The following is a 25273-nucleotide window of genomic DNA, read 5'->3' on the forward strand; positions in this document are numbered from 1 at the left end:
GCAGGTAATATCAAAACTGTAAAGAAGGCAGTAATAATCAGTTGAAACTTTACCCCTTAGATAACTGTTTATGTGGATTTTTTATCTTTTTTTTTTTTAAAAGCATTTACACCTGTATTTTCTAAAGTTTGCAAAAGAGTAATGTACTCTTAATTGTAATGCAGGTATGTTTTGACTTTTATCTTCTAAATACTTCCCAGTGGTTTTCTCTCAAAAACCCTAGAGGCTTATGGAAAGTCTCAAGTCCCACCATGTTAAGCTTCAGGCAGTGACAGTGATGAAGGCTAAAAAAGCTTTGGGTTAAAGATGGTCATTTCCATCACTCCATCACTTAAGCATCAGACCAAGGCTCCAGGCATCATCCTGGCTTTTCTGGAGGTTGCAGGAATCCCCAGGAGAATTTACTACTCCTTTCAAAATGAAATAGCTCCACCAAAATACCAAGGCAGACATGGTGCAAGGAAATACCTCTGATGCAGCTATTATTGATAGTTTCCCTAAGCTTACAAAGTATCAGTGCTGGAAAAGTTCATGTTTTAAAATAATTAGTTGTTATCAGAGAAATGCAAATCAAAACTATAATGAGGTAGCACCTCACACCAGTCAGAATGGCCATCATTCAAAAGTTCACGAATGATAAATGCTAAAGAGAGTGTGGAGAAAATGGAACCCTCCCACACTGCTGGTGGAAATGTAGTTTGGTGCAGCCAGTATGGAAAACAGTATGGAGATTCCTCAAAAAACTAAAAATAGACTTACCATATGATCCAGGAATCCCACTCCTGGTCATATATCCAGAGGGAACTCTAATTCGAAAAGATGCATGCTTCCCAATGTTCATAGCAGCACTATTTACAATAGCTAAGACATGGAAGCAACCTAAATGTCCATCGACAAATGATTAAATAAAGAAATTGTGGTGTATTTATACAATGAAATACTACTCATCCATAAAAAAAAAATGCCATTTGCAGCAACATGAATGGACCTAGAGATTGTCATTCTAAGTGAAGTAAGCCAGAAAGAGAAAGATCACTTAAATGTGGAATCTAGAAAAAAAAGGACACTATGAACTCATCTACAAAACTGAAACAGACTCACAGACATAGAAAACAAACTTACGGTTACCTGGGAAAGGGGGTGGGAAGGGATAAATTTGGGAGTTTGAGATTTGCAAATGTTAGCCACTATATATAAAAATAGATTTAAAAAAACTAGTTTCTTCTGTGTGGCCCAGGGAACTATATTCAATTATCTTGTAATAACCTTTAATGAAAAAAATATGAAAACAAATATAAGTATGTATATTCATGACTGAGACATTGTGCTGTGCACTAGAAACTGACACATTGTAACTGACTGTACTTCAGTTAAAAAAAGCAAAATTACTGGAAAAAAGATTACTAGAATAATTAAATATGTGAGTTGATAAAAAGGAATGCTATTTACAAGAAAAAACAATGTCTTCTGGGTGTATAATGTGTACAAATTATGGCAACAATATCGCAATCATCAAAGGCATGGGAATGGGAAAAATAATTAGTTGTTATCAAAGTTATATGTGTTTGTGGTTTTAAAAAAAATACCTTTTGATATCAGTACTTTGCATGTCATTGACTCTGACCAAGGTTGTTTCATGGAGGATTCTGATTTGGAAATGGTCAGGTAGGTGGAAGAGAACTGACTGCTTTTTATACTTCCTTGAATAGTCACCAACCTGTTCTTTGCCTGTCATTGGTAAGGCATTGATCTTTGTGCTGAGGTGTAAGAATTTAATATTTTGTTACGTTTAGTTTCAGCGAAAATTAGGAGACTTAAAGATCCTCATTGTCAGTGCTGCTCTATTTTGATATCTTGTCCTAAGGATAGGCTTGTAATATGCTCTCAAAAACAATAATGTATTTCTTGATCAGGATTTGAGTCATACAGATATATGTGTTTGTTAAAACCTATTGAATAATATATTTCAGATTTGGGCATTTCACTGTATGTAAATTTTATCTCTCCCCAAAGAGGGATTGTAAACACTATCAACTTTAGTTACTGACATATAAGTGCTATAGAGTTTAAGCGTAACTAACTGTGTGATGTCTGCAACTTATTTTGAAATGCATGAAAAAATAAGGTATGCTGTGATGGATGGAGAGATACAGGAGAAAGCAAATGCAGTGAAATGTTAATAGCTATAGAATTTGAGTGGTGAGTGTGTTGATGTTTACTCGTTATAAATGAATGACCATATACTGAGGGCCCACTATGTGCCTGGCACTCTCACTTGGTCATTTTCAGAGGAATGAGGCAATCTCATTCCATATCACGCTGTGTGTAACCCTTCAGTAGAAACAAATACTAGAAAAAGTGTGAGGGGCAAGACTGGCAAAACTGAGAGTGGCTTCACTGAGTGTGACAGAACCCCTCCCCGGCTCTGTGGCTCCCCCTTGGTGTGGCATCTCCTTTGAACTAGAAGTCTCTTCAGAGTAGGGGGACATCTGCTTTGTTAGACATCTTAGATTCCCTAATCGATGTTAATTTAATTCATCATAAAAATCTCTCCTTTTGCATAAGGCTAAGCCATCCTACTTTGAGGTTATCATGTTTTTAGCTTTATGGACAAGTGTCCTGGGAAATCCTTCTAGGGTATCAAGATTCCCTCCCTCTCACAGTGGAATCATGTTTATGCATTATGTCAGCCTGTTCCAAACTCTTGCTAAGAGACAAAGAGAAAGGGTCAGGGACCTGGAAAATCTGCAGCTGAATTTAAGGGCACCTGCACTACAGGATGAAATGAGTGTTTCAGGTAATTCTGTGGATGTGCTGCTTACCTCTAGGTGTCTGATAGCATACTCCTCAAAGGTGAAGTACAGAGTAAAACACTATAGTATTGAGGGAGAATGTGGTATAGAATAAATGTTGGCCAGATTTTGAAAGGAGGGTTAAGTGGGCTGGAGGAGTAGACTTATCTGCTAGCTTTCCAGCTGCCATAATGAAATGTGAATCTTGAGAGTAAATGTCTCCAAATTATTGGAATTTCAAAGAGTATCCTCATCTACAACTGCTTGGTTGGTCAAGTGTGAGACAGGATTTGATTTCTCTGCCACACTAATACCATTGGAGAACTACTTAAAACCTGCCAGAATTTCCTTTTACTTTTTACCAGATATGGAAGCTAGCTTTAGTGTTCTTGAGTATTACAATTGCAAACTAAGCCCCCCAAAATTTTTATTAATTTTTTCCCAAGGAGTAAAATGCATACCAATTTGTTAATTCTTTAATTTCCTGTTTATAACACTTGGCCTGGCTCACTCCAGTATAAATTCTTGCTCAAACTGAGCTTTTTTTTTTTTTTAAAAGATGCAGGAGGTCCCAGAAGAGACCATCCTAGTTTGAATGCTTCAAGGGTAATCAGAAAGGTTGTTCTGAAGACAGTCCAAGAAAGTAGGTCCAGGTTTTGTGGCTTATGAGGTCAGGTGTAGATCAGGTTAATGGAGTGCTCCAATTCGCAGGGATTTAAGTGTATTATTTGGGAGGGGTTCTGAGGAGGATGTGATGAGAGGTGGAATTTTAAGTCTGTGATGATCTTTCTGTCTGTTAAACTGAACTGTTGACACTGAAGTTAGTTATCACAGGTATAGTTGAACATGCACTTAAATAAGTTGGAAGTAATACAGGGAAGGGGTAAGGGAGGAAGGATCGGAAGGAGGGAGGAAGGATCGGAAGGAGGGAGGAAGGATCGGAAGGAGGAAGGAAGGAGAGAGGAACAAAGAAAGGAAGGAAGGAAGCAAAGCAAAGAAAGCTGGCACAGAGGGAAAGGGAAAAAAAATAACTATTTCCCAGGCCTTCACAACCCTTGAAAGTCAGCCAAATGTAAACTCTTCTCAGTTCACTGAAATTGCATGATTTCTTCCTCCAGGATACAATCTAAAGTCCTCCTTGTGTTTAACATTCAAGCAATAGACTTAGATTTCAGACACAATGAATGTATCAGGACAGGCAATAAAAGAGCAAGACATTGCAATTTAAAACTCAATGCAATTTGAAAGCAACATAACAAATTATGCTAGACCACAGTAGATGTGTGTATCATGGGAAAGTGGTTCTGAGATCTTTCATCTCTCTTGGGGTAGGTCATTCCTGGCTTCTGCTTAGCTCCAGAGTGTCACCCACCACTTTACCACTTAAAAAAACCTGCCAGGGTTCCTTTTACAGCAGCATCACCAAGCCGGCACTTGGAATTCTATATCTCTGGCATTTAAAATGGTTGCACATTTTAAGTCTGGAATATGTGTTTATTTGCAGGATGGCAAGGGGTGGACATATATTTTACTCTTGTTATTAAATACCAGCCTAGTTTGTATCTCACTGACCTCTTGGGAGCTTTCATAGCCCTGTTTGAGAATGTACCTGATTGAGGGCTTTTTAAAGACCACTGTTATAAAATTATTGAAGATCTTAAAATTACTTAGCTAAAATAACTAAATTTAACAAAGATCATAGATGTATTTTTTTTCCCTTCTATGTGCTATTCTCGAATCTAGAGAAATAAACTTTAATATGTAGAGGCTTTCTGAAGCTGTGAAATAACAAATTTGAGTGCTGCATCCTTGGAATGCTTTACTGGTTTATTTGAAGTGGTGCTGTAGTGATTTCTAATTTAAACAAGTTACTGAGACAGCCAAACAAATATAGTTAGAAAAGCAAAGTAGCCTTTCTTAGCTGTTTACTGGCTCCCCAGCTTTCTGTACCTAGAAGACTCTTCTTTATGATGCTAATCAAGGGCTCTTCTCATTGTGTCTCTCCTATTCTCTCTCCTGTCCTGTGTGACTTGACTTGATTCCCCTTCTCACTGTACTTCGTTCTTGCCATTTATGGCAAGCATTCTTGCATCTTTCCTTCAGTAGATTCTAAGTTTCTGAAAGGCAGTGATTATGACTTTAATCTTTGAATTTCCTAAGATGCTCAATGGATGTTTTAAAAGGGTGAAGCGTTTTTATGCCACTGTCAGTTTTCTTGCATGACACTTTAGGAAGTCATGTTGTAAGATGTTGAGCCATGTTTCTTCAAGATATTTTCTGGAGACCTCTTCAAATATAGGCATCCCTGACGCCATACAGTAAAGTTATAAAGGCTGACACAGATAGGAACATTTAAATATTCAAGACAAAGCACTATAGATAACTGCCTATATTTATCTCACATTTTTAAATTCTCATAATTTTAAATTAAATTTTAAAATTTAAATTGTGACAACACATGATAATTGCAAAAAATTAAATCAAGACTGAGGAACTATAATGTTCTACCCATAGTATTCCTCCCTATCCCCTTAAGGTAACCTCAGTTAATAGTTTGGCTATTGTCCATTTAGATTTCATTATGACTATATTACTTCACAAGTGTGAGCAATTATTTATTTTTAAATATTAATCATTAAGGTCAGCTTAAACCTTATAGTGGATGTGGACATTTTCTCATGTTTATACATTAACATAAGTTTAATCATGGTTAATAGATATGTGTATTGTATTATTTCATCATGTGGATGTATAAAATTTGTTTTTCCAATCCCAGATGTCCAAATGCTGATGGACATTTTGGTTGTTTTCAGTGTTTCCCTAATAATTACATTGCAGTGAAAATTCCTATTTCTGAAGTTGATTTTCACAAAAGTGGGGTTGCTCTACCAAAGGGTGTTCTGTAAGCACTGGGCTGATGGACCTCCTAATTGTCTTAGAACATTCCAGGTTTCTTAACCATCATGAATTTTTTAGGAGCATGGAACCAGATGCCCGGTACTATTCCTTAATTTGCATTGGGCTCAGGAGTCTGTGAGAAGGATTTTGAATGCACTCTGCAATTGGGAAATCAGAGGCTGTCTGGAGAAAGATTCTCTAAAGAGCGGTGCTTGTTAGAAAGGCAAGGGCTTCCTGAGAGATCTTGATGAGTGAGGAAAGGAGAAAGCTGGACAGCAGGAGCTGCAGCTCTGAGGGCACAGAAATCTCAGGTTTTATTGTTCCTGAGTCTCCCCTGAAGAGTGTGTCCTCTGGGATGGAGACCAACTGAAAAGAAAAAAAAAAACTGTCTCATTAGGGGTTCAGCCACTGTGCTTGACAAACCCCCCAAAAGGACCCACTGGTGAGAAGCTGAAGGATCTTCCTTGACTGTGGAGAGGGAGCAGCCTAGAGGATACTGACGATGTGGTCAGTCGACCACTCATGGCAGAGTGAGGACAGCACACAAACAGTTGAGCGGGTTCTAGATAGTAGCGTGTGAGAACATCCCTCCCCAAATGGAGGGCCAGATAGAGGAATTGATTTCAGTAAGAGAAAATGGGGAATAGGCAAGATTTCTAATTAAGAAGGTGGAAGATCTCAGAATACTAGTCATATGGCTGTGAAAATGAAAGAAACATCTTTAAATATGGGTGCAGCCAGGCAGGGTATATATTACATATATTTTAAATTTCATAGTCTTCCCAGGTGGCTCTGAAAATAAAACCTTCGTGAGTATATCGTCCCATATCAATCTAGGCATTGCCTTCTTTTCCTCCTGTCTTACTCATCACTGGTTCAAATCAGCAAGAGATTGGTTACTTCCAATTGTCTGTTACTGGAGGAGGGATGTTCCTGGCCCAGAATAGGTTCTCAAGCCACTCAGAAAAATGTCAAGAGTTCTTAAAACCTGCAACAGTTGTGGGCTTTGCTTTCAGATGCCTTTATTATCAACTGTGGTGGTAATTTATACTGTGTCAACTTGGTTAAGGTAGAACTCAGTTTCTCAGAATCCCCTTCCCTGTGTAATTCAGGTTAGAGTAGGCCAAATTTGAGATTTGCACAGAACTTGGAATGCAGCCATTACTCTCTGATGTGATGGACAGATGTAGACATGCTGGCAAGAGAGTCCAACTTGTCCTTGCTCTTTGGTGCTCTGTGTTCAGCTATTTTTCCAGCTGCTGTCCTTGCTGATCAGTATGGACTGAACTGCCTCATGAGACGCTTGACAACAAGTTCCACACCTTCTCCACAGTTCCTGGCTATGCTGGTTTTTCAGATGGGCTGGTTGGTGACTCCTGTGATCCTTCAAACCCCACTATCAAACCTTCCCTTTCTCAACATCTCCTGCAGTTGTCGGCTTTAATTCCTATAATAAACTCCTTGTCCATAACTTACTGTGGTTTCTGTTTCTCTAATTGAACCCTAGCTGAACACATCTTTGCCTTGAAAATCAGTAAGAAAATGATTTTTTTAATAGTCAGTTTTACTTTTATTATTCCTTCCTTTCACATGTACCACAAAATAACGCAGAAATACTTTTGGTGTTCATAAATGCTTTTCATCTTCCATGACTGCTTCCAGGATCTGTTGAAGTTACAGATGTTATACAGGTATTGTTATTATTAATGTGTATAATTATTCCCTACTGTAATCTATATAAAACACAGTAGAAGTTTCTTCTTCTGAAGAAACTTGTTTGTTCTGAAAAATAGCCTTTTTTTTAAGTGATTTCATTTGCAGAAGATTTGTTAAATGTCCTGTGGTTGCAATTTTATAGTATTAGACATTTTTTTGATTAGCTCCAGGTGCTTGAATTAGGTCACATTATTTCTGCGATCAGTGTTAGGAGATTCTATCCTTAACCTTTCTAATAGAAATATATCTTTTAGTCTAATAGGCAATATGTAAAATCGGTTTATTAGTATTAAACTACAGAAAGAGTAAGCTTTACAACTGAATCAAGACTTTCTGAGGTAATTTTTATTGAGCTTTAAAAATTTTATCACCAACGAAGTGTGTATTAATGGTTTTGAAAGTAATTAATAACACAAGTGACAAGATCAGAAGAGTAGGGTAATTTATCATTATAGATTTTAATGAGGCCTATAATGTAGTATTAATTATACAATATTTTAAGACCATGGCAATTGAAAAAACAATGATTTATCAAACTTTAACTTAGAAATTTTTATAGGAACTAACATTACAGTGATTCCCTGAAAATAAAATCATGTTTTATGTTAAGAGAATATTATCTTCTTTGTAATCAATAAACTGTTTAAATGGACATTATCATGTCTGCACATTATCCAGATGAAGGAATTATATTAGATAATGTGAAACTAATTGGCTTCCATATTTTATATGAAATTAAGATTTAAAACTTATATAAAAGCCTTACCAGTAAAGAATTTCTTAATGTCTCCCTGGATAACTTCCTGTTTGTATTGCAAAACTCCTGTCCTAGAGATTGTCTTATTTCCATCTTTTTTGTATATTTGTAAATCGCTGTTTTAGGTATGTACAATTTAAATCTTTAATTGTAGCAGTCTGATGGAGAGCCAAGTATCCCCAATCCTACTTCACTCTAGGGTTGTGACCAATGGTGAAATGACTTACTCTCATGCCTTAAATGTTTGGAATTCTCTGTCCCAAAGTTTGTGAGCCCATGTTGTTTCAGTCTCAGAGATGCCATTGGACATGTGGAAAGAGTCATAACAGTTTCATCTTGTTCACAGCCACCTAGTCACAATTTGAGGAAATAAGGGTCAGTCTATAGGAGATATTACAGTAGTGACTGAAGATGGGTAATTCTAAGTTCGGGTTCTAGGATCATAGTGAAAACAGAAATTAGTTATTTCTTTTGGGAAATTGCTACTTAGGTCTCTAACTTATCACCATATAATTGTATGTTCTTTATCTTCATCTTTTCATCTATTTTTTGACTATTCTCATGCCTCCCCTTCCCCTTTCTCTTTGCTTTCCAGTAGTAGATAAATTGGAAATACATTTTAACTTTCTCTATTAAGAATTCTGTCAAACTTCATGAAAGGTGATCACCATACTAGAAATTACACAATGTAATTGTGCTGAAAAACTGAATCTTTGAATTTTGCTTGTCATTGAATCATAGAAGTTGTATTCCCCTCCCCACCCAAACTCCAGTGCTATTGACTCAAAATAGATATTCATGGAGGTAGTCATCTCACTGCAGTATTGGTGCTACATTTTGTATTTAGGGAGTATTATATTTGGAAAGAGAGCAATGCTGAATAAAAACTGGTTCAGTAATATAAATATTTGATTCATCACCAAACTGTTTAAAAAGGACATTTGGCAATGACTTACTCTTATTGACAATCTTGACCAACATTTTCAGACATTTGCTCTGGCCAATTTATGTTCTGGTTCTGAACTATGTTTTGTGCACTTTATTTAAATATATATATTTTCAAAATTCCAGCTCAGGTGAGTTAGTTTTACAAAGCTTGACTAATTAAAAACATTTCTTATTTATTCTATTTGGGTTGTGCTTTCCTTAATGAATTTATGTATTCTTTTAGATTTAATAATGCTTCCAAGAATGTTTATTATCCAGTATTAGACTGTTGATGAACTCTGAAAATTGGTATAAAATCGTCTTATTGTAATGAGGATAACACTTGTGCTGGAGAACGAAAGGAAAACAGTGAGGAAGCATTAATTTAATGCAGCTAGTAGAGTGAAGACCACAGCTTGGATTTTTTTTTTTTTTAGGCTGTCTTAATGTCTATAAATATTGTTCTCTGAAGTGATATGGTATTTGAAAGTCTTACATATCTATTAAGTTTATCAAATATGTCTCTTAGAGTACTTTTTCTCCTAAAATATTTAAGAATTATAATAAACTGATTTACATCAAACCCAGTAGAAATCTAGCCATAACCACTGCTCATTATCAGAAACTCACTGGGAAAGAAACAGAATAAATTGAATGTGTTCCATCTTTAGGCCACTGCATGCAAGAGCAGTAGTTAAGATCAAGGGATTTGGAGTTGCTCAGAACTGGGTCATACCAGAAATACGGTTATCAATGTATAGTGCAATCCTTTTCCATACAAAATCTATTGGAGGAGGTTCCCCCATCTCCTTTTAGCTTGATATCTTAATATATGGTTAAATCTTCTTGCATATTCACACAAAAATTGTGTTTCCTGTATGGGGTAGTCTTTTGTAATTCTGGTTGGGAATAGAGAGGTAACGTTAAAAAAACAAATTTTTGTGAGTTTTTGGAGAAATCAGATCTTTAAATAAAATGGAAACTATGGCATTAAGTGTGAATCAACTTGGTAAATTCTGAATGAAAAGACTAGTTTCAGCACTTTGAGTAAATAACTACATGAATTAAATTACGTCATGTGAGTTTTCCTCAAAATGAGAAAACCTTGGTTTACTTCATGCTACTAACCTGCTTTGTTGATTTAGCAATTTGAAACCTAACCAGAAGAGAGGACTATAGTGAACTTACCTTTGGACTGTGGTATAAATTGTAGAAGATGTACCTAGATTTGATACAGTCTTTTTCTTTTCCTTTTTCTATTTGCCCCAGTGTGTGGCTTCACAGTCTCCAAAGTGTTTTCTTGGTCTACCAACTGGGAACTAGGAGTCCTTTGACACGTGGTCAGTGGTGATATGAATAATTCACAACATTTCATTGAGGTTACAACTGTTTCTGTGTCTTGATGGTTAGTGCTTATCTAAAGCTCATCTAATCAAGCCTGTGTAATGCCAGTTAACAGTGCCCATTTAGGTAGTATGTATGGCTTTCAAGTTTTGCTGCTGAAAACCTTGGAGAAGAAAGCATCTCTGTTTTCTGATGATGAAGATATGAAAAATGAGAATGGAGTAGAATGGTGTTTATCCTTTTTAACATTTAAAGAGATCACAATTAAAAACTTGAGCAGACAGTAAAAAGTGTTTTTCCCACTTGGTGTCTTCAAAAGAGAAATTGGAAATGACTTTCTATATACCACTGTTTTTGTTAATTGCTGGAAAAAATTATAATGATGATAGCTATCATATTTTGACTTTTTTTTTAATGTGCCAGGCTTACCTACTCTTTTCATATATTTGTCTCATCATCCTAACACTATAGATTACTTTCTTATGACCATTTTACAGATGGGCATGCTACTTTTAACTTTCTGAATCTCATTCTCCTCTTCTCTATAAATAAAGTGGTAGGTGGAGCTGGAATTTTTAACTCAAGTCTGTTTTACTTCACAGTCCTTGCTCTTACTACTACTCTTACACACAGTAACCTAAATATGCAATAAATGTATTTTACTTGGTTCCTTTCCTGGTACAAGTTTCTGATAATGAGCAGTCACCACAGCTTGCTTGTCTTCTACTCAACTTGATGGGAACCAGTTTATTATAGGACATGGTTTGACTGATGTTGTAATGGTTCATATCCAGGGCAGAAACAATTATCAGAGGATATAGAGGGCAGCAAAAAAGAAGCTATGTTTGCTTTTGACAGAAGGTGAACTCTGGTTTCTTGAGTGTGAGCAAATATGAAAGAAAGGAAGACCACCCAATAAAGACAGTGAACCTTAATAATCTAATTACATCAGCTAGAGTGACTATCTTACCCAGTGCCTTAAATAGTGTCAAATCCTTCCGTAGCTCCCCATTGCCTTCATGATAAGACATTCTGTTGCTTCTTCTGTTTGAACCTTTGCCTGCTTGCCTGTGAGGAATGACAATGACAATGACAGTAATAGTTGAAATAGACCACACTTACGGACCTTACATGAATGGTGGCAGATTCCCATAATTTTTACTATCTATGCCCAAGTGGAAATAATCCTTCTGATTCTTTGCAATATACAAAGGTAGTAAATAAACTAACTGGTAATGGCAATACTCTTTTCATTAATCATAAGACTTTTTAGGCTCATGGGACATTAACATATATTATTATATCTAGTTCTTAAAACAATCCTCAACATTGTTTCATAATTGAGTAAACTGAGTCTCAGAGACATTAAGCGACTTGCCCAGTGTCACAGCTGGGCAAGGAATGAAGGCTCAATTAAAACCTGGACGTGTGATTCTATACCTGGTATGCTAAACCAGAAGACCATTACAGCCATATAGGAGATTGTCTGACTTAGTTCTCTGATTTTAGACAAAACTGAATCAGAGAGAATGCCAGCTGTGGCCTGAAGATGTGTTCTGTTCGGTTTATTAAATATATTTGATTTGGGGGCTACTCTTTTTTCTTTTTGTTGCTTGGATAGGGAAGCATTCTTGGTGGCGGAAGGCCCTTGTCTATCACTGGTTGCTTCGCACACTCAGCTTTCCCACCAGGCCCATAAAGATATTTGAGTTTATGACTCTGCTCTCAAAGGTCAAGAGCAGACAGTTCACTCTTTTCTGAGTATGTTGAGAAATGAAGATTCCATAACCACTTTCCTCTGGAATATTTTGTAACCCTGCCAACACTGAAAAAATATTGCTTGCTTTTTTTAATCCATTTCCTCCTCCCTTACCCCGCCCTACCGATATATAGAACAACTGCTCAGAAAACTGTTGGTTTCCAAGAATATAGTTATTAAATACTCCCTTTGCATCTTGTCTTTAGATCTTTCCCTACTTAAACCAGTCGTCCCTTTGACATCCAGATGGCTGACAGGTAGTTAGCTCCTCTGACTGGCAGATTGGTGCCTCTGCCACACGGGAGTGTTGTCACACAGTAAAATTAATACTTCTGACCTGGATTTATTTAGCATCTTCTGACACTCAAAAGAGCAAGGAAACACATGCCTTGCTCTCTGTAGGGATGGTTGAGTATTGGATTAAACGGGCAGGAAATATTTCGGTGCCCTCCATAAATAGAATTTGTATTTAGGTGCATTGATGTTTTTTGTAGTTCTTTATTGTTTTCATTTTCGAAGTTGGTTTGAGAGCTTTTACAAGTTACTTTTGGAAGTTATGTCATTACCACTTCCCTTGTTGCTTAAAAAAAAAGATTTTAAATCAACTACTAACTCTGGGTTTTCTTTTTCAGATGCAAAAGAAATTGTTTTAAAAGCCCAGATCCTAGCTGGAGGAAGAGGAAAAGGTGTCTTCAGTAGTGGTTTGAAAGGAGGTGTTCATTTAACAAAAGAGTAAGCCTAGAGGTTTTAATTCCTTGTCTTTGGGCCAAGCAGTTATGGAAGATCCTGCTCATGACTGAAAGGAGCACTGAGAAGGAGGGTTGGGGTAGGAGTAGGAGCAGGTGGTAGTAAACAGAGGAAACAAATTACAGGTAGAGGGCTCTGGCTATGCCCCAGTTTTCCTCTTCCTCCCATGAAAGGATTTTTGTTCACTAATTTGAAAACTTGACACCCTCTCTGCCCTAAACAATCAGCAATTCATCATAAATGTTGGAAGTAATACCACTTATAAATTAACTGCTGCTTCTATGAGCAAGAAACTACAGTGGCTTCCCATTACCAGTGGCATCAGTGGTCCCTCCTGTCTGATAGTTCAGGTCTTCCTTTATCTGACCTGTCTGTTCAGGTTTGTCTTCCATGTCTCCCAGCACTGAACACTTTCTTCTCGTCTCCTACCACGTAACTTTCATGTTTACTTTGATCCTTCCCCTTCCCTGTATCCCCCTCTTTGGTCAGTACTTCCCAAATTGCCTACGAGCAAGTATTTGTTATTCAGCTCTTACCTGAGTCTGCTGTGCATCTCATTGTTATCTCTCTAGTATGACTAACTTATTTGGAGGAGAGGATAGCAAAGGTAAGCAAACATCAAGCTTCTTTTCATTCATTCATTCATTCATTCATTCATTTGTACATTCATTCATATATATTTTGGGCTCACTGAGTCTCTGGTACAGTGCTGGGCACCTATAGTATGTGAGCAGAGAATCCCGTGGATTCTGTGAAGGTGGAGATGGACCCTATATAGTGTAGACATGAGACTATAACACTGATTATGCTTTTAAATGATTTTCAACATAGATATTTACTTTATTTTGTTTTTTTCTCTCTCTTTCTTTTTTTCCCTCTCTCTTTAGCCCTAAAGTTGTGGGACAGCTGGCTAAACAGATGATTGGTTATAATCTAGCAACAAAACAAACTCCAAAAGAAGGTGTGAAAGTTAACAAGGTAATATGAATGCTTTGGGTCATTGTCTGCATATGTGTTAAAAAAAGAAAAAATTATGCTTCAGTTTTGAGAGAGTCTAATGAAGCATTGCACTTTGGCAACGCGCCATTTTATTTGTCAAACTTCATATAATCTGTTTAGTGTGTGGTATGACTTCAAGGAGAAACAAAAAGGGTTCTAAAGTAGTAATAGTGTTTGTTATCATCAGTATTTAGTTAAGGTGAGTATGGATGAGTGATTAAAATAATGCTTTTCTCTTTCAGAACACAGACACATTCTGTTTAAAGCTGAAAAGAGCCTGGTTTGGCAGCTCTTACACTCAGTGAGGGGCATGCTCTGCTTGCTCACAGCCCCGCCCTGTACATCAGAATTACTGCACCTGCTATGATTGTTTTCCAAGTCCCCTGTAACTTACTCTGAGATTATGACCATTTGAGCCACTGTTATCAGTGGGAGTATGTTGTATTAGTGAGGTCTGTTGGAACACCCCACGTGTTTATAGGGTACACACACACACACACACACACACACACACACACACACACACACACACACAGTAAAGCCCAGAGCAAAGTGGCCTGCCTCGGTCTTCAAATTGTGGGTGGCAGAGCTGAAGCCAGAGCCTAACTTGCCTTCCTATCAATCCGTTCACCTTTGCTGGACCCTCTGGTATGTATTGAGGCCCCAGAACTGGCTGCCTGATTTGTAGGATCTAGCACAAAGTAAAATGTGGGACACTTGTTCAGATTTCAAGTCAGCTACAGCAGAACATTAAACCAGATACCAGCAGTGGGGCCCTTTTGAGTGTGGCGCCCTGTGCAACTACACAGGTCACACAGTCCAGGCCTCCAAGGCACGGGTGGTTAGAAGGCCCCGTCATGACATTGTAACAGTGAATTAGGGCTCACATTTTGGGGAGGCAACTGTCTGCCCTGTGGACCTAGCATCACAGATGATAATCTCCTCCTTTTGCCCTGCTTAGAGAAACTGAGGCAGTACATTCCATTTTTACTTTGCAATGTTGTGTGGAAAATTCTTGATATGACCAAAAAAAAAAAAATCACCACTTGTTTCTTAGCATACAGTGAACGTGTCTGTTTTGGTCCTGAGGGACTGAGCTGGAGGGAAATGAGGATACTGTCGGCAATCTTCCTGTAAGAGCACAAAGCCTTTCTAAGTGTTAAGAAAGCCCACAGACAAAACTGGTTCTTGTTAGTTCCCTTTCCCACTGCTTCTCAGGTAGATGCAAGAGCTGTTTAAATCTCAAAGTGTTATTTTTTTAATTTCTTTTTGTTCAGCCCAGCACCATACTTTTATTTCCCTTTTAAATCTGGTTATGAGCCTTTACCTATGTAACTTCTTCAGAATTTGTCCCCAGGGGACATGATTAGTAGTTTTGTCTGTAGGAATTTGTTGTTTTATATGGACACATGGGTTTTTAGATTAGAGTTTGTGATACCTTTAAAAGGCCTATAAAAATACACAAAGAAAATTCACACTATAGATACGCATTAAAATTAGTTTGTAGGTAGGTTCCAGAAATACTGGAGGTAAGTGCAACCTTGTGAATAGAGTCATTGCCAGGAAACTACTAGAGTGATTTATTTTTAAGTAGCTTTTTTTTTTTTTCCTGATTGCAAAAGTGATTGATATGTGTAAAAATTCCAATAGTACAGATATGTAAAAATTAGAGAGTAAAATTTCCTTCTATTCTCACCACGCAGAAATAATCACCATATATTGTTTTGCCCTTTTTCTCTGTAATGTGTGTATTACCACATTTCTGTAATGAAAACGTTATATTCAACTTTAAGGAACATGCATTTTCAAACTTATGGAATCTTGGACATCAATCAGAAGTCCCTGGATTATAGAAACTTTAGATTTCTAAGTTTGTTCGAGAAACTGTTTAAGCACGTTATATATCTCTGTACACACTGGATATTTTTTTCCTAAGCCTGTACCCATGTGTCTGTGGTGTGTTCCTTAGGATAGGAGTCAGGGAGGTGTGACAGTGCTACTCATCATGTGCTCCCTGATGCGGTGCCAGTAATGGTTACTGTTTTGCAGTGAGATAAGTTCAAAACTGAGTATACTTTTAATCTTATCTGATCGCGATCCTGTTACAGATAGTTTGTGCACTGGCAGTCATCCACACGCAACAGTTTAAGTAGCATGGCATATGAAAGGGAAAATAAAACAAACAAAAAACCAAAATAAAAACAGGGTCAGTGGTCAAATAGGGTGAAGTGCATTTAAAAGCTTCCCATACTGGAAGACTCGACAAAAAGGCTGTGTTGATGGCATTGTTTGTGTCAGTCACCCACAAAGATTATTGAAATGTGTCTTACTGAGCTTCTCATGGCATGAGCATTCATGGAGTCCATTTAGATTGTCTCTATAACAGCCCCTAAAGTATTTTGACAGCCTGGATCATATGAAGGGCATCACAATGTCCAAAAAAAAATCTGGTCTGTATATAAAATTTCTTAAATGATCTATTGATAGTCATCATTTTCTTGGGAAAGTTTTGTTAAAGAGTAATATGTTATTTCTACCGAGCAGGAGCTGTTTGAGACAGCAGCTGGTCTTTACAAATAGAAATTTGATGGAGTGCAGAGCACATCTGTCAACACTTTAGAAGATTAAGAATAGGACTCTTGAATGACACTTATCCTAAAAAGTTAAATGTTGTGTTCCTTCTCAGAATAACTACTGAAAGTTATTAAATCTGGTTCACTAGACTAGTTCAGATTAGAAAGTGAACTCGAAATCAGAATAATTCTATGAAAATCCTAACACTGTGTACCAGGAAACATTTCTTAAAAACTCTTGAGCTACCGTTTATGACAAAAGAATCACTGTGAAGCCCCTTATAGAGTACTTTATTTTTAACCAATGATAAATTCCAGAAAAGTGTGTGAAAAAAAAAAGGAATTCTGTATTCATTACGTTATAACTTTCTAGGACATCATATATTTATCCCATTTCACATGACTTAAAAATTAGTGTTTTGTGACTTCTGGGTAGCTAAAATCTAACATTACTTAATCCATAACTTTTTTTTTGGTGAACCCTGTTACTGAACTACTTTCAGGAAAAGCAGTGTAAGTACTTTTATTATTTTCACTTCTAGTACTGATTCTTTGTGGGTCTTCCTATTGTCTTTTAAAAATCATCTAAGACATCTTTTACTGTTTTTTGTTGGGAGTGTAAACTGGGACAGTTTCTCTCTCCAGGGCAGTTTAATAGTACTTATCAAAGTTTTAAATATGAAAAATCTAAAACTGATCTATTTTGCCTTTATATACCTTGTCCATAGGGATAGTAAAACAATTGAGCAAAGATATGTGTACAGAAATAATCACTGAAGTAGAATTTTACAAACACTGAAGTCCACATAAATGTCTATCAGACAGGGACTTGGCCAAGTAAGTATTGACGTATTGCTACCATATAGTCACAAAGAAGAGAGAAGACATTGTGCAATCCAAGTTGTAGTATTAAGAGTAAAAACAAAATGAAAGAAAGTCATTCAAGTATGTGTAAGGCATTCAAGTACGTGCCGTATGACTCCATGACTGTAATGCTCTCAGACACAGAGGAAAAAGGTAAAAAGTCTGTGGTGGTTTTTCCTGGCAGGGCTGCTTCATGCCATTTTTGAGGTTATGCAGAGCAAAAGGACACCTGGCTGAGGCAGTACGTGGAGAAAGAAATCCTTCCATCAGTTTGCCTCCTGCCCAGTCGTGGTCCTGACATGTGACTGCATCTTCCTATAGGGGCTGCTCTTTCTGATGATCACAAAGGTTCCGTACGGAACCATGATCACCCTGACTGCTGGGGCCCATGGGGTGTGTATGAGCAGCAGAGGGCTGCTTTCACTGTCTCCTTTATATACTTTTAGTATAGTTTGCATTATTTTTGAAGAAGCAAATATTATGTTTGTAACTGAAAAGGAAGTATAAATTGAAATAAAGATACTATAATCCAAGAGACAGAAGTATCCAAACATATGAAGCATCAGACATACCATAAAAAGAATCCTTCTTTGGCAACCAAACTTGGTTTTCCACCAGTGCAATCTGAGAAGAATCAGTGTAGTAATATGTATGTACTGTTAATGTCTCAAATTAAAATAACAGCTGCTTCCCTGGAGTTTTTCTTAAGTGTCAGGGTTTCTCAAGAATGAAGAAAAGAAGATTAAAGTGGGAAGCTTCCTTGAGGCAAACCGAATACCTGTCACTTGAACAAGTTAACAGGATCAATTAAGGAGGTGAAAATGGGCACGGTGCACCATGAGAGCAGAACTCTCAAACCTCACGGGGTTTAAAGAGCCCAAAAATGAAGCTGTTTGATTTGTGTAGCAACTTTGTATAGATCTCCAAGTGGAAACTGGCTCCATTTAATGCTGACTTAATTTGACTTTCCCACTAATGTGGTAGGTGATGGTTGCTGAAGCCTTGGACATTTCCAGGGAAACCTATTTGGCCATTCTGATGGACCGGTCCTGCAACGGCCCCGTGCTTGTGGGCAGCCCGCAGGGGGGCGTCGACATTGAAGAGGTGGCAGCTTCGAATCCAGAACTTATTTTTAAGGTATGTTTAGATTTCTCGCTATGCTGTGTTCACTGATTGTTGCTGTACAAGCTATTAAAGATTTAATATGGAGGCTGAACCTGGTAGCAGCACGTGTGTCTCTGGGATTTAAGGCATGAAGATACTGAGTCCTTTTTCTTACTGGGTATCCCATTGAAGGTTGGGTAGAACCAAAGTATGTACTTTTCAAGGCCTTTTTCTTTGCTTTTTCTCTCCCTTTATTCTTTCCTCTTTCCTGGCTTTTCTTCCTCCCTGGTTTCTTTCCACCCAGCCTGCCTCAAGAATTAACCAATGAGAGAGGGCTGTGATATTTCCATTTATTCTTTGTTAACTCTACTGCACTTAACAGTACATATGATCGAGAAATTCTCTCCTAGAAAGTCAGGTGTGAATTGAGACTGTCTTGGTGTCTTTCAATACTGTTGATGTAAAGTAGCAGCCTTCCAAGGCCCAGCGTCTATCAGTTTGTTTCATTCCTTTAAATCTGAGTTCTTAGGGTCAAAAAAAATCACATAAAAAATTTCTGGTGGAAACATTCATTATTTCTTTTAGAAAGTGATTTTATTTCCCTCCAAAAAGCAAGAATTTTATTTCTTGAACCTCTTCACTCACATAAGGAACTAATACTTTGGAGATAGGCTTTAAAATATTTTCACTAATGTTGCATATTTAACTACACTACCTTGGAAGTTAAATTGAGACTTTACATGCTGGCTTACCAATAATACCTAGACATTTTTGAAATTAACAGGATTTAAAATAAGCCATTCCAGTTTTTAAAAGAATACATGAAATGGTATATATGAACAGTGCTCAGTATCTTGGAGTGAATGACCCTTTGTAGAGCTAGGGTATTAATAATTATCATCGTCAATAGATTGTTTAAATCATAAGGTAATATTTAACCTATATATGACAAGCTCTAAACTTAATAGCAATATTAGGCAGGAAAAACTTACTTTGGAAGCCTTCCAAAAATGTCATAAAAATTAACTGACTAAATATTCATCATTGCCATCTGTATAGTAATTAAAAGTGAAAACTGGCATCCGATTGTCTTGTCAGCATGCCACCCTGAAGAATTATATGGTTTTTGGAAAGGCTGTTTTATAGATGGTCTGCTAATTAAAATATACCCTATAGGCAACTGCAGTGGCGCAGCTCACAGATCTCTGGAAAGGTGCCATACTTGAATTACTCATTTGCAAATAAATACTAAGCATTTTATTTTGAGGTTGTAAATCTTCTCATTTGACTCTGTGAATTTTGCTCATTTGATTCATTTTTTACTAGGAGCAGATCGACATTATTGAAGGGATAAAGGAGAGCCAAGCTCAGCGGATGGCGGAAAATCTAGGCTTCCTTGGGCCTTTGAAAAACCAGGTACCTGAGCAGTTGGATGCCAGAGTGTCTGACTTGTTTCAGAAAACATTTGGGAACTTACTTAATTGCCTTTAATGTTTGTAACTACCAGGAAATAGGATAATTTATTGTTGCCTATTTTTTTCCTCCAGTTGTTTATGATGAAAAGTATTTCCCTGGTGTTCCAGAGAGGATAGTTTATGGCATGTGTGTTTATATATATATTGGTGTGTATGTGTGAGAGTGTGTATTGCATTCAGACACATACACTTTGCTATGTACGTTGGTCTGTTTATTTTTTCTGCAGCATTGCAGCTCCAGTACATAAATTATAAGAAGCAAGTAGTTGTTAGAAGCACAGGCTGTAGAGTCAGGCAAGCCTGAGTTTGAGTCCTGTACTGCTACCTAGTACGTGTGTGATTCAGACCATCTGAACGTCAGTTTCATTGTCTGTAAAACGGAGGTGATGAAACCGCAACTGAGAGGGTTGTTAGGAGGACTGAGTACACGGATGTGTGAAAGTGTGTGTTCAGTACTCTGGAAAGGTCAGTTATTATGGTTATTAATAATATACATTGCTTAACTAATTGATATTCTTTCATAGCTCATGGGCATTTGAGGTGAATATTAATGGCCCAGAGGTGTTATTTCACTGAAAATAGCTTAAAGCATGCCAATTTAGTAATTATATCCCTTGATTTCAAAGACAGAAAAAATGAGCTATCAAGGGAGAGAGTCTGTCTTGAGCATCACACTCTTGCACTGCCCTTGGTCCTTTCCATGGAGTCTGATTGCATGTCTACATAGGCGGGCTTCCTCTTCTCACAGTTAAATCAGAAGAACTTACTGGCTACTTTTTTTTCCTCCTCCGTTATTGAGAGAAACAACCTCAGTAACTCCAGATTGTGTGTGTGTGTGTTAATGTGTGCATGTGTGTGTGTACTGTCCCAGGGTTGTAGAATGGTTATAGAGAGTTCCCTTTAATTTAGTTGGGCAGCATTCTTCCAGTAAAACAGTAGATTGTGCACTCTTTTTTCCTCTGCTTTTACTTTTTCTTTTGATTGATTCTATCTCTAGAAGGTTGAGGGTCATAATAAGGCAAATCATAGAAGGGTGAGGCAGAGTAAGACTTAAAAAAATATTTGTTTAAATTAAGAAAGAACAGCACTTAATTGAAGATGGGGGGAAAGTCTCCCTTTGAAAGCAGAAGGTTCAAGATGGTCGTAGAGAACAGGATCATCTGGGGCTAAACCTCAGCAGGAGACAGAAAGAGCCAAGATTCATTGGACAATTAGAGGAATTAATCGTCATTTCTGAGACTGGCAAAGAGCTGAAGCTGAAAGGGGGATTCTGGAGTATCCCTGGGTAAGGGCTGCAGTGGTTGGTTCCACTTCCAGAGAATGAGGCCACTAAGTACATCAGCTGGTCACTTGACATTTATTAAGTGGCTTCTTGTATAGGGTGGTGGTCTCAGGTAGCCAGTCTCCATATAGTCACTCTGTTTTAGCTACGCTAGCCTACAGTCAGCTCCAGAATGTGCTCACTAACCCTTTTTACATTCTCCACATCCCTTTGCACATCTGTATTTCTCTCAGACATGTGCAGTCACCTTTGCTGGATCTTAATCTGCACCACGTCAGGGTCTTGGTCGATCTTGCTCACTTCTGTTGTTGCCAACAAACTGCTTGGTGCGTATATTAGATGCCCAAGAAGCATCTGTTGTATGCGTGGATAAGTGAAATATCACATCTAGAATGTCTATTTGGAAGAGATTCCTAGCGGGTCAGGAATGAGTAGCTGTAAGTGGCAGAGAATAAAACTGGAGTGGGCAAAATCTGCCGACCACATGGTTTAAAAGCTCAGGAGGTAAACATGACAGAGAGTTCTAGAGAAGACAATAATAGTATTATGTACATCATAAGATTCCCCCCTGGAACATAATGTAAGAGACAATTAAGAGTTATTTATAGCTCTTAAATGGTTGAATCATGCTTTCCCAGTACCCCAAACACTCTAGGTTTTAAGTCAGTTACCTCTGAAAGGAAGAAGAACATGCACATTCTCAGGGGGTCATTAGTAGCTATATTGTCACTATATTTTTAACTTAACATAGCAAGGAAAGTAAAGTGTTTTAATACCTTTTTTTTTCTTTTTTCATTGTGATCTACATGGGCAGATCACATGTAAAAGCTTTAAATCTTTGTTTGATGAGCAAAATTGGACCAAGCTCCTTTGGGCACTGCTCACTCTGCTGAACCTTGGGGAACAGAGGTGATGAGAAATGACCATTGTTCCCTAGGGGCTCACAGGGCAGTGGTCAGCCTGCTGACAGTGAGCACAGGAAGAGGGGGTGTGAAGGAGAGAGAGAGGGTGATCTCAGCTGTAGTTGTGTCGGAATGTGTTCATCTGGGGGCACCCAATGATACCAGTGCAGTAGAACGTGGACTGCATGGCACAGGAGCACGGGGCAGACTGTGCTGGCGCTGCAGATTTGGAAACTCCTGCCTTACAATGCTTCCTCCAGTCATGCGGGTCAGTGAAATAGTACAGAAAGCCGGTGTTCTGTGAGCAGAAGAGGCACCAGAGAAAAGACATTTCTTTAAAGGGTCAGCAATTAGTGATCCTTTGGTAAAGAACTGATATCTCACAGGCTCCTGTATTCAATGTGACTGTGAAAGTTCCTTAATTTTCATCTCAGATGTGGTTTAGGCCTTTGGAGGCGCCTCACTTATTGCTGAACAACATGTAAAATGATTTTCTTAGAAAATTATTAATATCTTTCCTGTGACTCATGCCTGTTGTCTCTAAAGTGTGATGTATTAATATTAGATTTAACAGAAAATAAACATCACCTTGCATAAAAACCTACCAAGGATGTATTCTTGGTGAAAATAACTTTTCAGCAAGAATTGGCTGAAAAGACTTAAGCCATGGAAAGCCGAATATAAGTACAATCCACAAGTTCCTCAAGCATATCTTAATTGTCATCTATAGTATTAATTTCTGAAAACATAGGCACCATGAATTGTCAGCATGTGGCTCTAGGATTTAAGCTGATCAAAGTATCCCATAAGCCAAATTAATACAAGATCACTGACCCTTCTGGGTGTGGTTTGCACCTCTGGCTAGCTTTAAGAGCTGTATATAAATATTGATGACATTAGTTTCTGGAATGCAGGAAAAGTTTTTCAAAATTTTTTCACCTCTTAAAACATTTTTGAAGACATTGATAAATATGTCAGGGTTTCATGCATGTTGCCCCAAGGATATTTGATTTCAGGCATTTAATTTTTTTAATTGTTTCACAGATAACTTTAAAGTAAATTAATTGTGGCCAAAAGGGAAGAAATTTCCTGTACAGCATGGGTTACCAACTGAGGAAGTAGGTGGTACTAGCAAACTGGTTGACTGCATGTTAACCAGCAAAATGTTTTCTTTGACTTGTGTTTAATCAATTTTTAAAATTTGGACACATTTCGAAAACAGGGGAACCAACCTCAGCTTGCCACAGGCCCTGCCATTTCCTATCATTACACCTGGGCAGACTGACACGTTTTGCCTGGATAGACTTTATAGTCATTTGGTGTATTGCCTCTGGAATAAGGCACGTTCTGTCTCCAAGCTAGGCTGGTTCTCTCTTGTAGATTTTACAACATAGATTTATAACATATATCCCTTGTAGATCTTACAGCACAGATCTAGTTCTGTTCCAAAAAATGTTTATAGTCCATCTTTGCACAATAATAAACAATTACAGTAATGAATGGCCCCCAAATGCTGTGTTAATGTGTAGTTACAATGGCAGTAACATGAGAAAATTCAAGCTTCATGCTAAGCTGGGTTAATATAGGCTTAAGAAGTTTTGAAGTGACCCAGGTGTCCATAGATGAATGAATACACCGAATGTGGTGTATATATACAGGGGATGGTTGTTCCGCCTTGAAAAAGAGGGAGATCCTGACATGGGCTGCAATGTAGGTGAGCCTTGAGGGCATTGTGCTAAATGAAATTAGCCAGTCACAAAAAGACAAATACGTGACATTCTGTTTTTATGAGTTATCTAGAGTCATCAAATTCACAGTGCTGGAAAGCAGACTGTTGTTACAGACTGGGGGAGGGGAGGGTGGGGAGTTGTTGAATGGGTATAGAGTTTCAGTTTTCAGGAGGAATAGTTCTGGAGCCTGGTTGTACAGCATTGTGAATATCCTTGACACTGCTGAACTATACACCTTAAAATGCTTGAGATTGTGAAATTTATGTTATGCGTATTTTAAAAAAAGTTTTAAGGTAGCTGGGATAAGATCTTATATGTGTATGTACCCAGAAGTTATTTCTATTATATGGTTTTTCCTTATTGTTAAATTAATTATTTCAGCCAGTATTTATTGAGTGTTGACTCTACAGAGGTTGTGTAAGGATGGTGAATGCTATGGTGTCCAGGGTAGGCAGTGTGCCTCTCAATGCAGTTCACATTACAAGCTCGTATTAATAACCTGGAAAATCCCTAAAAACACACACCAAAAAATGCAAGAATGAATCACTTATCTGCTTTACAGCATAACTCAAAGAAAATCCATTTGGATAAAAAAGTAAATATTAAATAAAGGAAATCTTAAAAGAGTTTTTGGAAAAAAATAATGGTAGAATTGTTTTAACACTCTCATAGTGGGCCTTAAAAATCTGACAGAAAGCCAGAAGCCGTAAAAGAAAAGAATGACATTATTAGTATCAAATTTTGATTTGGCAGAAGGAACAAAAACATGCGGAAAAGATAAATGCTAAGGGAGAATAATGTTTACAATTTCTATCAGATAAAGAACTAAATTCCTGCATGTAAAAATGCCTCACATAAATTACTGTGAGGAAGACTAAAATCTCAACAGAACAAATGGGCAAAATTCACAGCAAAGGAAATATAGGTGTCTCTTAATGTCATAAAATAATGCTCAAATTCATTCATAAGAATGATTCAAATTAAAGCCATATATGAGACACCCATTTTTACCTAGCATTTGGTAAAGATTCAGATAGCTGATGATTGTGAGTAGAAGAACGGTCTATGATGCTGGTTTGTAGGAGGGGATGTTAGTGAAATCTTCTACTAGGAACAATTTAAGATAATCTTTTATTATTTAAAATGGCCACCCCCTTTTTGCTCCACTCCAGGTAATTTATTCTACAGATGTTTAGTCACATATATGATATATGTACAGAGATAAGTAAGGCAACATTTGAAGTAATGTCAAATTACTGGAAGCCATATGGCCATTATTTAAGAGACGGGTTAAATAAATTATGATACATCCATACAATAAGATATTATGCAGCCAAAAAATAATAAGATTGCTTTCTTTGTATTGCTGATGAAGGCTCTTTGAAATCTATTAAGTAAAGAAAC

General features: G+C 37.5%; 1 protein-coding gene across 3 annotated transcripts in view; it reads left to right on the top strand.

Annotated features, from left to right (window-relative positions):
• The window catches only part of SUCLG2 (succinate-CoA ligase GDP-forming subunit beta), a 243557-nt gene that overhangs the window by 104493 nt on the left and 113791 nt on the right, over positions 1–25273 (top strand). For all 3 annotated transcript variants that reach the window (XM_032458113.1, XM_032458114.1, XM_014565671.2), the window contains 4 exons: positions 12826–12925; positions 13828–13918; positions 18361–18513; positions 19807–19896. In XM_032458113.1, the coding sequence (XP_032314004.1) occupies positions 12826–12925; positions 13828–13918; positions 18361–18513; positions 19807–19896 (434 nt within the window). The remainder of the gene's footprint in view (positions 1–12825; positions 12926–13827; positions 13919–18360; positions 18514–19806; positions 19897–25273) is intronic.

This window comes from Camelus ferus, chromosome 17 (assembly GCF_009834535.1).
Source record: "Camelus ferus isolate YT-003-E chromosome 17, BCGSAC_Cfer_1.0, whole genome shotgun sequence".
NCBI lineage: Eukaryota > Metazoa > Chordata > Mammalia > Artiodactyla > Camelidae > Camelus > Camelus ferus.